General features: G+C 25.5%; 2 protein-coding genes across 3 annotated transcripts; one reads left to right on the top strand and one right to left on the bottom strand.

The window, feature by feature from the left end:
• Positions 1–841: 841 nt before the first annotated feature.
• On the bottom strand, positions 842–2,495 carry LOC127289842 (protein FRA10AC1). Of its 2 annotated transcripts, none has more exons than XM_051318048.1 (4): positions 2,278–2,495; positions 1,744–1,915; positions 1,482–1,641; positions 842–1,402 (listed from the first exon to the last, which is right to left on the bottom strand). In XM_051318048.1, exons 1-4 carry the CDS (start codon positions 2,451–2,453, stop codon positions 1,083–1,085), a joined length of 828 nt encoding a protein of 275 aa, XP_051174005.1. In that variant the 5' UTR covers positions 2,454–2,495; the 3' UTR covers positions 842–1,082. The 2 variants fall into 2 exon arrangements, with proteins under 2 accessions (XP_051174005.1, XP_051174006.1); XM_051318049.1 differs by having other exon boundaries at positions 2,379–2,495.
• Positions 2,496–4,584: 2,089 nt separating this feature from the next.
• Positions 4,585–14,484, top strand: LOC127289837 (uncharacterized). The gene is made up of 8 exons (XM_051318040.1): positions 4,585–4,748; positions 5,102–5,486; positions 6,711–7,012; positions 8,313–8,819; positions 12,764–13,083; positions 13,155–13,421; positions 13,521–13,814; positions 14,081–14,484. The coding sequence occupies exons 3-8, from the start codon at positions 6,715–6,717 to the stop codon at positions 14,228–14,230; spliced, it is 1,836 nt and encodes a 611-aa protein (XP_051173997.1). The 5' UTR covers positions 4,585–4,748; positions 5,102–5,486; positions 6,711–6,714; the 3' UTR covers positions 14,231–14,484.
• The last annotated feature ends 652 nt before the right edge of the window (positions 14,485–15,136 follow it).

Genomic DNA, 15,136 nt, shown 5'->3' with positions numbered 1-15,136 from the left:
TAATTTTTAGTATTGAGTAAATTTTAACAAATGTATCTTTGTATATATGTATACTTTTATTGAAAAAAAAAAAAAAAAAAAAAAAAAAAAATTTTAACGACAATAATATAAGCAATATAGAAGAACAAATCACAAATATTTCATTAATTACTTTAAGATAAATATTTTTCCTATGTTGTTTGTTCTATTGTTGTTAAAGTTTTATATGTATAGTTGAAAAATTGTTTAAATTTCAAAAATAAATTTTTTGTCAAAATTTTTTGACACTGAATAATTTTTAATTTGAAAAAAAAGTGTCAATGCCTTTAATCGATAGTATAATAAGTGATTATAAAAAACGAAAGGTCAATATTCATTATCTGACGAAGTTTAAAATATGACGAATATTTGATTTGTATTTTTAATCGCATTACGTATTTGTAAATTAAGAAAAAAAATGTTTTTTTTGTTTTTTTTAAATAAATTAGATAATTAGATACTATTATAATAATAATTAAAAAAATATGTAATATAAATTAGTTTTTACGTAATATTAAATTAGTAACTATTACGTAATAATAGATTAGTAATTATGAAGAAAAAAAAAATTACAAGACTCATTTTATATATCTAGGAAAAAAAATTATAATTTTAGAAATTTTTATAAATAAATTCTCTTTTTGAAGTAATCAAAGTCATTTTGTATTTCGAGAGTGAATTAATATATATATATACAAATATATTTTATAGTTTAGCTTACAAAAAACAAATTTGCAGTGTGTACAGAATTATTAAATATATAATAGTTTTTCCTTTTTTCAAATTTTTTTTTTTTTGCTTAAATATCAATAATTCTGCACAATTTTTTTTTTTTGATTAGATTTTTATTCTAAAGTCAATAAAAAAGAAATTTTTTGGAAAATTGAAAAAAAAAATTGTACAGCATTATATTAAATGCACAATGTAAAATGCGATAAACTTGTAAGATTTTATTTTAAATAAATCAATTATTGTATTCTATTGAATGTAAGTTAATAATATTATTTTTAACACATGCGTAAATCAAAAAGTGTATTTCTTTTTTTTTTTTTCTTGATAACAAATCAAAGCAATAAATCAGCCAAATATTCCTCAAATTCATCTTCTCTTGTTTTTTCTTCTTCCAATGGTATATTTTTCCAAATTTCCGATTCTGATTGACTTTCATCAGCCGTTGGGGTTTCTTTTGTTGATACAGATTCTTTAGACGGTGTATTTTCTTCACTATTTGTTTCTTTAATTTCAATTTCAATTTTACGTGATGGACCAGAATTATCACGTGATGTTGAACAATGTTGCAATCGTTTGAGTGATTTTTTTTCTCTTTTAACTTCACGTTTTTTTGATCGATAATTTAATTGAATTGAACATTCAGGACACAATCCTAAAAAAAAAAAGAAAAATTAATTTAAAAACAAATCTTGTAATGAAAATTTTGATTGATTTTTTTTTTTGCAACTTACTTAATTTAATTAAAGCATTCTTTTTCTCGCCATGCTCCTCATAACCAAAATTAACTTCCCATGATCGAAGTTCATTTTTAATATTACATTTTTTATTTCCACATTCAAATTGACCTTTGCCTTCAATTACTTCTTTCTCTGTTCGCCATCGAAGTGCTATCTAAATGCAATAAATTAAATATAAAATACAATGACAATGAAATCAAATACAAAAATGAGTATTAATAATTTAAAATAGATATTTGAATAGATATTTTATTACCTTATTGAATTTATAATAAGTCAAGTCGGAAATGCAATATTCCTTAAATAATTTGTCATAATATTTTTTAGCAAGACGTGCTTCCCACGTTTCAGGTTCGTCTTCTTCATCATCATCCCACAAAAATTTGTGATTATCGCGAATAACGTCAAAGTCAGTTTTATCCCGTGACCTCGAAACACATGGTGAAACGTCAAGAGCTGCTTGTTATAATTAAAATTTATAATTATACTACCCTACGCTTTAAAAGAAAAAAAATAAAAAAAAAAAAGAACTTACAACTTTAGATATCTTACACAATGTGTGTATCTGTAATAACTAATCATTAAAACTAAATCAATTTAAAAAAAAAAATTATTTAAAAAAAAGGTCCTCCAAAATGAGTTATACAAGATTTTTAACCTAAATAATATTGAAAATGTAAATATTTGAAAATAATATAAAGGCAATTTTGCTTTCTTTATGAAAAATTTGTTATTAAATTACAAATATTAGATTTAATAATAAAAAATTAAAATACAACTTTCGACTTACGTGTCTCTTGGAATGTTTTTTAAAGAACGAATACGATAATAAGAATTTATAAGTCTTTTATGTCTATCGTATACAGCTAAATCCTTATTAGCAAGCGTTACCTTTTCATTAGAAAGAAAATTAACATTGCAATTTTTATTAATAATATTATTAAATTTATTTATTTCTGCATTCATGTTGATGGCACATTTATCACATAACCTCCAAATTCATGAAACGTCAAAACGCATTGCTGCCAACAAAGCGCAAAGTCCGCGCCTGCGTATAGTGGGTAGCGCGAATTTTCAAATACTCAAATATTTAAAACTAAAATTGCAATAATAATAACAATTATTATTATTATTATTGTTACTATTATTATAAATAATATAATAAATTAAGTAATTATAAATAATAATAATAATATTATTATATAATTAATATTATTATTATTGTTATTATTATTATATAATTATTTGTATTATTATTATTATTATTATTAATTAATAATATTTGATAATTGTTACAATAAATTTAAATTGAATAAAAAAAATAATATATTAATCTAAAATTAAATAGAAGCTATTTATATATCTTAGTTTTTTTTTCAATATTCTAAAATTCAAATATTATAATATCAAATTTCGATGAAATTCTTGAGTGATGGAATTTTGGGGACAGTTGTGTGTTCTTCTAGTATATATATTTATTCATGAATAATGAATGATATAGGCTTCAATGTGACATGGTTGAAGAATACTGTACATGTATTGGTTTATACAGAAAAAAATATATATGTATATATAGTTGTTTGCTGACCAGTTGCGAGCATATCCTGATTACTAATTCTTGGTGATGGCGTAGAGCCGCGGACTACTTTGGATGCATAGTGACACCAAATTCCATATTCCATGACGGATTATATATATATATACATAAAGAATATGATGATTTTTTTTTATTATCATTTCTTTTTTGATAAATTTCCGAGCACGTGAACCACTCAACTATATATATATATTTATAACGTAATCCAATGTGCTCAACATTTGTCTTATTCAGAAATACGATGACGAAACTTTCGATACAATTTTTTTTTTTTCTTTTTTGTATACAACGGGGAAAGGATGAGGATTTGATTTATTTCATTCATGCTGAATGTATATATACGTTTGCATTTTCATTGATATTGATAATTTGTATATACGAGAGAAAAAGAGACTTACGTCAAAAAATTTTTAGGTTATGTTTTGGTTTGACGGGTTTAACGATAAAAAGCTTTTGTCATTATAGAAATTAAAATTAGGTCAAATGAAAATAAGTTTTTATTGAATATCACAAACATAACCTAAAAGTTATTAATAATAATATAACGTAAAATTATTATTATTATTTTTTTATTATTATTTATATTTATTATTAAAAATTGAATAGGTATTATTTATTGAATAAAAATTATTGAAGAAAAATAAGGAAATTAAGTGGAAAAAGTAGTTTTAACATACCATAGTTTCGTTTAAGTAGAACAACTCTTGCATGGTCAGACAGTCAATAACCAAGAAAATTCAATAGAATTTACAAATAATTTTTTTTTCAATTCTTTTCTTTTTTTTTCTTTTAGTAAGGTTTTTTTACTTTCACTTGTTTTCTATTTTAATAACCTATATATAGTTTTATTAATTTTTTTTTCCTTTTTCTTTATAATAAATTTAATTTATATGAAGCTATTATTAAATTATAATAATTATTATATATTGAATTAATTAACGAAAATCTAAAAAAATTTTCCATTGATGACTTATGGCCCAAGAATTCAACCTACTAAATTTCTCGTATACCTTTCAGTAGTCATTATTTTTTACAGTTGGGTTATATATGTATATATATATATACGTATTCGTTTTCATGAGTGAAAGTCTCTTCAGTTAAAAAGGTACAGAACCTGGTAATGATGCTAAATCTATGATGATACTTTTAACGGTTTAATCTGCTAATTTTAGAGGTCATTTCAGATATTCTGGCACACATTTTTTCATTATATATATATGAATTTTCGTTTTTTATAATTAGAGAAATAAACATTTGAAGCTACATTATAAGGCTTATATATATATATATTTATATCGATAAGATTAAATATTTAAATAAAAATATTTGATTGGTTAATTTTCATGTGAAAAATTGGAATACATTTTGAATCAACCAATCAAATTCAAAATTCCAAATTCGATTAATCGATCGAGTTTCAGTTAGAGTTCGATAGTTGTATAAACAAATAACATAACCTTAAATTGTCAATTAACATGAATTCACAAGGATTGCAGTTTATTTATACAAAATATAATGTAAATTTTATATTATTTTGAGATATATTTAAACAAAATATCTATTTCTAATTGTATAATTGTGAATTAGTTTGTTATAATTTTGTGTGTAAAATTTCTTAAGTGCGCGTATATTATTGTTGAAGAAAATTTTGGTACCACATTTTTGTAAGTATTATTTTTTATATTATAATTAAAAAATTGTGAAAGAAGCTGTTTAGCAGAAGAATAATTCTTTTTCGGTATGTATTTATGAATTCATTAGCCATTATAAATTTATTCTCCAAGAAAAAAGTTTTCCAGCATGATTTTACTATTTAAAAAAAAAATCATTGTTAATTTTTATTCAATTTTATATAAAAAAAAATTAATTCTTTTTTCTATTTTGCCTTTTCGTAATTTTTTTTTAAAATTATTTTCTTATTATTTAAAAACAAAAGCAGACTTGATTAGATATATTAGAAGATTATTTAAAGAAAAAAAAAAGAAATAATAATTAAATGTTATAATTTTCAAAGCAGTTACTGATATATCAAACACACAAAGGATGTCGAGAAGTTAATATAAAGGAAAGGAAAGCATGAAGAGATCTGCTGAAATGAGATTATATGCAGGGCGTTTGTATTTCTCGAAAGCGAGAAACCGCGTATCCACGTGGAGAGTATATACGCGCAAAGCAAACGAGAATTGAAGAGATACAAAAAGAAGGAGAGCGGAAGAGTTTAAAAGAGGTGGAGGCAGTTGGTATAAAAGGTTCGTTGAACAGAGCTTCGTCTGTTTCACACTCTCACCTTGTTGTACAACGGATCCTGTTCCTGGAAATAAACGCGTTTCCGAAACGACTTCCTCTTTGGCAGGACGTCCGGAATATTTATTTCTTCGCGCTGGTTCAAAAGGCCACGAAAGGTGAGTTTCGCGGCCTACAAAAAAACAAAAAAAAAAATTATTCGGATTTATTATTTTATTTTTTTCTCTATAATTTTAACATCGTTTTTTATTCAAGTTCGCGGGGTTTTTAATTTTTACAAATTATTGTATTGTGCTACGGTGTGAGAAAAACATATTTTTTTTTTTTTTTTTATCACAATTTCACCACAGAAAGGACATAATTGTGATTAAAGTGATAATTCGCGTAATGAGCACGAAACAGTGACACTTTTTAAAAGTGCAGAAGAGAAAAAAGGTTTTGGAAAAGGGAGTTTTTCTTTTTATTTTTCTATTTATTTAAAAAAAAAACAAACATCAAATCCTTCTGAGAATTCTGGTAGGTGATTTGTTTTTCAATATTTTGGGCGTAAGTAGCAGGAATATTCCTCCAGAATGAAATTTCGTGAATTTAATTTTTTAATATATAGTTATTTCAATTTTCAACAAAGGTTACTAATTGAATATTTTCAATTTGCTTTTTTTATTTAACATTAAAATCGAAAATTTATTTCTATTTTAAAAATCTTAAAAGTTTTAGTTTAATTACAAAATTAAATAAAATTGGCAAAATTGATTTCAATTAGAGAATTTTAATTCTGAATTACAATTTTTTCCTCTCTTATATTCGTCATTAATTGATTAAAAATGTTTTGAATTATCTTTTAAAAAAATATAATTTTTCATTATGAATGATATAAAAATTTATTTTGTAATTTTTTTTTTTATTGTCATATCAATAAAATAAGCTTTAGGGATAATTTTGTCTGATGTGAGATGATTTGTTGATTATTTTTAATATAAATTACCATCCGGAGAGGGAAATATCGCTGTATAGGTGTTTAGTATGTAGGACAAACTAATAACAGTAAAAAAAAAAAACAAAACTTGTAATTATATTCAAAAATTCTTAAAGTGAAAGTGGTATCACTTTTAAAAAAAAGGCAATTTCAAACTATTTTCATATTTGCTAATAGTGAAATTATTTTTAAAAAAATTGGCATAATAAATTTAATGTGACATCTAATTCACATTTAATTTTTCGTTTATTAATTTAATAAATGTTATCAATTGGATTAATTTAATAAAGATTTAATTTCGATTTATATTAATAGAATAAAAAAAAAAATTCTTTTTATTTATTTTTTTTAACTATATAATTGAATAATTTGGAAAATATTTTTGATGATTATTAATTTTTTTCAGAGCCATGAAGTTAGTGGCGGTGTTAGCACTATTGTGCTGTTTGACAATTGGAGCTTTTTCATCGCCGGTACCTCAACAAAATGAAAGTAAAGTGGAAATAAAGGCAACAGGAAGACAAGCTGCAGCAGTCTCATCGGCACCTCCAGCTGCTACTGATGATGACGACGATGATGATGACGATGACGATGATCTTGATTTACTTGCAGGAGAGGACGATGACGACGATGACGATGATGATGACGATGATGATGATGACACTGGTTCAGATTATATTGAAAGAATACTTGACGATTTTCTCGGAGGTAAGTTGATTAATTAAATTATTAAATATCGTAAATTATTATAGTAAAATTTTTCGGTTTAAATTATTGATCCTTGATTATTTTTTTTTTCTAAATTTCTCTATTAATTATTATTTATTATTTACTAATTATCGTTTATCAATACTCTATTGATTTCACCCTTTGTTTCATTATTTATTGTTAAATGCAAAAATTAATTTTGATAATTCCAGCCAATTTTTTGATATGTGTGTCAATTTATTATTGATTCGAAATATATTTGAAGGAGTAAATTTTTTTTCGATCTGAGATGAGATCTTTTTTTTTTTTTTTGAAATCTATGGATTATAGCGGCATAATGTCGATGGCGAATTCCAAGGCCAGGACACACACGCACCGTTATATATACTCATATAATACGAGACATGCGTTTGCCTTTCGTTACTTGCCACAAGAAATCTAACGGTACACGAAGCTTTGCCCTGCCCGAATTAACATAATCCAGACAGCTCGGTGCGTCGTCCTCTACAAGAATTTCTATGCGCTACTTCTTTTTCATTGACACACATACCTTAAATGTTGTTTCCAGTCCAGAATCGGAAGACCACTTCTTTTTTTCACTCAGACGGATATATCTTCTTTTATAAATTTTTTTTTTTTCTTCATTTATTGCTACACGAGCTGAAAACAAGTTCAGTGACTGCGGAAATCACACTCTTGTTTATCTTTTATGTCTTCTTTATCTTTCACTGTCTCCTTTTCTTCTTCTTCTTCTACTTTTACTGTGCTTTTTCTTGTGATTTAGTTTCACTTCTTTATTTTTCAAATTCTCAATTTGAATTATAAAATCGAATAAATGAAATTTAAATTTGCCTGAAAGTCTTTGACAATAAATATTAATGTGACAATTGTTACTGGTGTTAACCAGTAGTCCAGCAAAGTGGAACATGAAGTAACTTATTAACTCGTTATAATGTGAAGAGATTTACAGGAAGAGAACCGTTGGCAAATGAGATAACAGAGGAAAATATATATATATATTTACCCTTCCTTATCTGTGCAGGATCTATTTATATTTTTGATTTTATTAGTTTACATAGAAGTAGTTCACAATTTTCAAAGTTTTTATCAATTTTACTTTCTCTTGAAATTACGATTTCAGAATTCTTTAAATGAGAAATTACATCTCGCTTTTAATTTTAATATTTTTCTCTTGTTTTTTTCTTCTCTATTTTTGTCATTCTTTTTTTTTTATTAGAAATTAAATAAAATAAATTGAAAATACGAGAATAAAAAAAAAAAAAAATTCTTTGAATTGTAGACGACGATGACGACGATGATGATGATACTCCTGCGGCAGCGGCAGTTCCCGCAGCACCTATTGTTCAACAAGCTGCACCGAGTCAAGTAATTCCTGCGGCAGTTCAAGCCGATTTAAATGCAATTCCAGTTGACGATGCCGCTGACGAAGCATCGTCGGAGGCATCAAGTGACACGGACGTTGGCACTTATGAGGATGACACACCTGAAGGACAAGCGGCGTCGACAGTTCCCGAAGTTGTAGCTGAAATTGTACCCTCGGCTCATCAGGTTTCATTGAATCAGGCGGTAATTGCACCGGCGGCAGTGGCAGCGCCAGTTGCTGCATCCGATGACGATGACGACGACGATGACGATGATGATGATTCAATTCCTGGTATTGAGGACGACGACGATGACGATGATGATGAGGATGAAGATGACGAAGATTCAGACGACGACGATGATGACGATGATGTTACTGATGCTGAGGATGTCGTCGATAGCATTACCGAAGCGCGACAAGCACGTGAGTTCAAGGGAAAGACCAAGAAACACACTAACACGCGCAAACACGCACGTAAAACCGTCACCCATTCCTCGAATCAGTAAGAACGTTTTCGCACTCGAAAAAAAAAAAAAGAAAAAAGGATTTAATAAATCCTTTTTCAATTTTTCCTCTCTAGAGTAGCGAATTTTCATTCGTTTCATTATGAGGCTTTAAAAAAAAAAATGAACACGGGAAGAAACGAGAGACAAAATTTACAAAAAGGTATAATTTATTTGAATACGATAATGAAAGAAGGGAAAATTATTGATCCAAAATTTATTAAAATTCTTTAAATTATAATTTTAAAAATTGATAATCTTTTACAGATAAAAGTCCAATTTAAATAATAGTTTTCTATATCTATTTTACGTATTCATTAATATTTTTACCGAAAGAACATATTTTAAATACACTCAAAATTAGATCTTTTTTTTCGCATTTAACAAAAATTCACAGTTTTTATTTTTTTGATACAAATAATTGATAATTAATTAAATTAAAAAAAAAAAAATTCTAATTGACTTTCACTGTGAAATTTCGTTAAATTCAATAATAAATGTTATTTATTACATATTTGTAAACAAATTTTAAGTTAAATAATTTTCAAAAAATTTTTGAATAATATTCCCAGTTGATATTTTACATAATATTGACAATTTATTAATATATTTATAAACAATTATTTATTTATTTATTTTCTTTCAAAATTTTGAAAATTATTTTTTTTTAATATACATAGGTTTTAAATCTTCCGCAATGCCATATCTCAAATTTTTGCCCGTGAATATTCACAGAATTATTAAATTATTTTTATTACAATAATAGTATAAAAATTATACAAACATTTTTGAAATAAAAAGAAAATTCTAGTTCTGTGAATTAATTACTCATTACAGATAAAAATGCTCAATAAAAAATTGAAATTTTTTGATTTGAAATAGAAAAATATATTTGATATTAGATCCGGTTAGAATTTAAAGGAAAAAAAAAAATATGTGCGTAAATGTTAGAGCCGATCTCGAGGTGATGGGTCGGGGTGCGGCTCTCGGTTATTTCGCATGAGGATTAAATATTCTTTCCTCTCGGAAAAAAAAAATAGGCAATGGGAGCGGAGAAAGTCTGAAAATTTGGGCCACATTGACCCACCTCTTAGTAATCATTTTTTTTTTTAATTTCACATTTTTCCTTTCTTATACTTATTTAAATTGACTGAGACATTTAAATTCCTTTTATTTTTGCTTCAACCACAATTTTTTTTATTCCGATCGTGATTGGATTTCTATCTGACAATTTTAAAATAAAAATATTTTGTCTTTTTTTTTTAAAAAATAAAAATTCGTGCTTTATGAATATTATTTATATGAGGTGGGTGAAAGAGCCCCGAAGGGAAGCTATTAACGTTCTTACCTCGACTATATAAATATAAATCAAAAAATTTCCGCTGCTCTTTATTTTTTCGTTATAGAATTTAATTATTATTATAAGATTCGTGTTGTATATTTATTTTATTTATTTGCGATGAAATTATTTATTTATTTTAATTATTTTCCGACATGATACACTCGCAATCGATTTGAATCCATGACAAATGAAAACTAAAAAAAAAGGACAGTATAGTTTTTTTTTCAACGGCGAAAAAAAAGGTAGCATTAAAATGTGTAGGGTCGGTGACGTCACGTCACGTCCTTATATTTTATATCAAAACCAACAGGTATTCTACCCTTCATTTTTTTTTTTTTTTAAATCATTGTTCTCGTCATAATATTGATGTCATGTGCCTTATGTGGACTAGTTATCCGTCGATATACATATTTATATATAATACATATATTTTTTTTTTTAATTTCTTTATAATAATAAAAATAATGAGAGCGATGAGGATGAGAGTTTAGGTGCCTGTATGCGCGTGTGTGAGAGAAAACAGACAAGAAACAAAAAAAAAAAAAAACCAGTTAAATCCAAAAAAGAGGAAACAAAAAATAGAAAATCTACAAATTATGTAGACACCACCGATTATTATTATTATTATTATTATTTATTTTCATTTCGTCGATTTAATTTATGTCCAACATCGATTTACGAAACTTGTACAGAGACATTGTCCAATTTTGGATTTATAAATATAGATAATTTATTGTTTTTACCAAATTGTGTTTGCATTTATTTCACTTTTTTGAGAAAAAAAAAAAAAAGTACCACGTTTTTTTAAAAAAAAAAACAAAGTCCAGAGACACAGAGTTACCGGTCATCTTTCATTAATTAGGCACAGTTAATTATTTAATGAAAAATATAATTTTTATTCAAGTCAATTACGATTCCCGAATTATTATTTTTTTTTTTTAAATTTAAATTTTGGTATTCGCTCTCAGCGTGACGTGCCGACCTACCTTGCGTTTTAATGCTCGTTTCGTATATGAAAAAATTTGATTTTAAAATTATTGAAACAAATAGGAATTTGCAATTAAAAATATTCGTAAATTCTTGGTTTTACGAGTGTAACGTGTTTACGATATTAAGCCTTTGACTTTGAACTTTTCTTGACTATTTTATTTAAATTTTTTTTTTTTTTTTTATTATTATAATTGTTAAGAAATTTAAATGATAGACAAATGACAGATGACAGTAACAAAGTGTAAGTGGACAGTGTACAAACCTTTGATCTTATCGACTTTATCTCCTTCTCCTTTTTTTCATTATTAATCAAAAAATTTTTACGAAAAATTCAAATTTAAGACTGAAATTTAATTTAAAAATTAATTTTTAAATATTCAATTTTATAAATTGATATTTAATAACTTATTATTTAATTATTTAATTTTATAAGATATTAGAAAGTAAATTTTCAAATTTTTAGTGAGAATTTGAAAAAAGAAAAAAAAAAAAAAAAGTTAATTAAATATAATGTGGGTTTGAAAAATGAAACTTTCATCGAATTCCATATATTATTGGTTTTAAAGAGGCCAAAGACGTCGTTATTTTTTTTAACAGCTTTCACCCCATTTGTTTGAAGTTCTTTTCGTGTTCTTCAGGAATGGGACCAGTGACCCGGAGAGTGTGGAAGGATTGATCAGGGATTCCTTCACCGCGACCCTGACCTACAAATAATTTGTGGGTCATGGACAAACTTTACTGACTTCTTGACTTTAGTGAAAACTTAATTATAAAATTAAAATAGGACATTTTTAAAAATAATTTTTTTTTTAACCACACAATTTTTCATTTGAAAATTAATTTTTTTTTTTTGAAAAATTGTATTTTTTTTTTTACTTTAAGATTTTTTTTTTAAATTTACTTTTTAAAATTTTTCCATCAATTTTCTTTAGTGGCACATTTACCTACTTATTGTAAAATCATCTTCACTTGGCAAATTATGATTATAATAATTATATCAAACAGACAAAATTTTTTTGTGATGAGAAAATCTCTGATCGATGAAATTCGCTCTATATAATAATAAAAAAAAAAATTGAACGCATCATTGATTCGATGAAAGTGTCCCCCTCTCATTATTATTATTATCAATGATGCGAGGAGAGTTTTTGATTCTTTTTGAAAGGTAAAGGCAACTGTGCTGTCTAGGTAGGTCGGTAGGTGAAGAGGAAGCGAGTTATGACCCAGATGAAAGACCTGTTTGGTTAAAAGAATTCCGGTAGACCGGTAAATACCGTTAACATTGTTTCTTTAAAGTAGGCTTCCGATCATCGTTTACAATCGTTAAATGGTCTCAACAACTTCCTCTTATCCGCTCGACGCCTATTATGATGATTTCCTATTCAGAGATTGACATTTTCAATATATTCAATAAATTTCTAAATGATTAATTATTCTTAATAAATTTTCATTTTTGAATATATTTTGAAAATAGTTCTTTTTTTAATTATTTATTTTTTAAATAATTGTAAAAAATTAAATTTCTTTTTTAGGAATGTTAAAGTCTCCCAATCGGCCAAAAAGTGATGTGACGAGTATTTATGTGACAAAATACAATCGATTTGTTGACAATATTTTAGGACGTATTAATAAAATATTAAGCACCAATTATGATCCAGTTACTGTGAAATTAAGTAATCCAAATTCCAGTTCAAAATCGAATAAAACAAAATTCAAGAAGAAAAATTCCAAAAGAAAGTCAAATAAAAAAGGAAAGAGAAAAAGTGCTATGGGATCAACAACAACAATTTCTGATAATTCAGTTGAATTGAAAAATGGAACTTCATCACTGAGATTTTCTACAGTTGCAAAGGTTTGTGCTGATTTGATTATTATTTTTTAATTATTGTTTTTTTTTTCAATAATTTAAAATTTTTTTCGCAGAAAATGGAGGAATTTTCAAAGGATTCAACTTCACCGATTAGTACAACTCCAATTATGCAAACAATAACACCTTCAATTATTGATGATGATAATAAGGAATTAATTGAAGTTGTCACTATTCAATCAGCAACTGGTCGTCGAGCTCCATCTTCAAATTCTTCCAAAAGGAAGAAAACGAAGCCTAAAAATAAAACTAAGACAAAAACAAAATCGAAAATTGCTCCCACTGTCAAACCAACCACATCTTCTTCATCATCCTCAAACAAAGTCAGTTTTTTTCTAATATTCCAATTTTTTTTTTTTTACAAAAAATCAGATATTTTTTTTTTTTGAAAGAAAATTTATTTTTTCAAAAAATTCTTTCAGAACAAATCGAAAAAAAGTAAACCAAGAGCAAAAGCAACACTTTATGGATTAGCATCACTTCAAAGATCTGGTGATGTTTCTGTAAATATGATGAAGGATCATACAACAATAAAAACGAAATTTAGTTTAGGACCATTAATGTTAAAAGTTGAAAAAGAATTTGGTAGATCGGCGAAAAAAGAATTAAGAAGTGCAACAGCAACAACTGCCGAAATGTCTGGAAGATTGAGTCTTCGTGTTCTTAATGGTGGAGCAGCTACTTTGCACTCTATTCGTGTTTTACAACCCAAACAGGTATAACATTGAGAAAAATATTTCTATTTGACTTTTTTTTATAAACGAGAAAAAAAGGAATCATTTCCTTTTCTTCGATGAAAAAAAAGGAAATTAAAATGTTTAAAAAAAATTAACGAAGAGAAAGTAAAAATTTAGAAAAAAAAGTGGAAATTTAGGTCAAATATATTTTTCTTTTTCTCAGTGTAATATAGTTTTTAAATACGTGTGGTTAAAAAAAAAATTGAAAAAAGTAAAAGGAGGATCTAATTATTTTTCTTTTTTAGGTTCGAGTTGAAAGTGCAGATGATCATGACAGAACACGAGAATTCGTTTGGAAAAGATCTTCACATATTGCTCATTTAGTGTCACAAAAACTTTCTTCCGCTACCAGGTCGATGCTTCGACCTCCACCTGTGCCAGTTGCTGCCGCCTAATTTCCCTTTTCTTCATTGATACAAAATCTTAAAAGATTTTGGCAAAAAATGAAAATCTGATATTATGAAACAAATTTGTTTTTAACATTTTTTGTTTTGTTTTATAATTTTCAATTGTCTTTTTTTTTTAATAAGGTTGAAATTGTTGCAGATTTTTAAATAGTTGAATTTAAAATTATTATAATTAATTTATATTTTATTATTATTTATTTTTTCAATTATAAAAAATTTTTACATTTATTTTAGTTGAAATAGAAGAAGACTAAATAAGTAATTTAATTATAGAAAACTGAAATTTTGTTTATTTAATAATTTATTCATTTAAATTCAAATAATTATTTAAATACTTCTATTTTTTGAAATTTGTAATAATTTTAAACTTTAAAATTAAAAGACAAATTTGGAAAAGAGAAATGCCGGTAAAGAGATGTATTACATTTTTATTTGTATCAAAATATTTATTATTTATTTATATTTATTTATTTTAAATATGTATTTATTCAACCATAAGGCTGATGTATAGGTACTTATTTGGTACTTATGAAAAAAAAAATAGTAGCATTACGGTAAAATCGGGTATGTAGATTATAATTATCACATTGTGATAGAATAAGAAAATGTGATCCTCATTTTTTTGTAAATAAATTAAATTGAGAAATAAAGAATTAGTTTTTATTTCTATTTTTCAGAAAATTAATTATCATTCATTTATCAAGAATTAATTAATCTTAACTATTTACAAATTTAGTTTATTTATCAAATAAACAATTTATTTAAAAAATTAATAATAAACTCATATTTATTAATAAATTAATATTATTTATAAACAAAATTATTTAATTTTTCTGTTATAATTTTTAAATTTGAAAAGGTTGTTGATAATGTAGGAAACAACAAGACTGTCTG

The sequence above is a fragment of the Leptopilina boulardi genome, unplaced genomic scaffold (assembly GCF_019393585.1).
Source record: "Leptopilina boulardi isolate dan_hultmark-lab unplaced genomic scaffold, ZJU_Lbou_2.1 LbouV2_51, whole genome shotgun sequence".
Lineage (NCBI taxonomy): Eukaryota > Metazoa > Arthropoda > Insecta > Hymenoptera > Figitidae > Leptopilina > Leptopilina boulardi.
The sequence above is the reverse complement of the archived record's forward strand: the minus strand, read 5'-3'. Positions and strand labels throughout refer to the sequence as shown.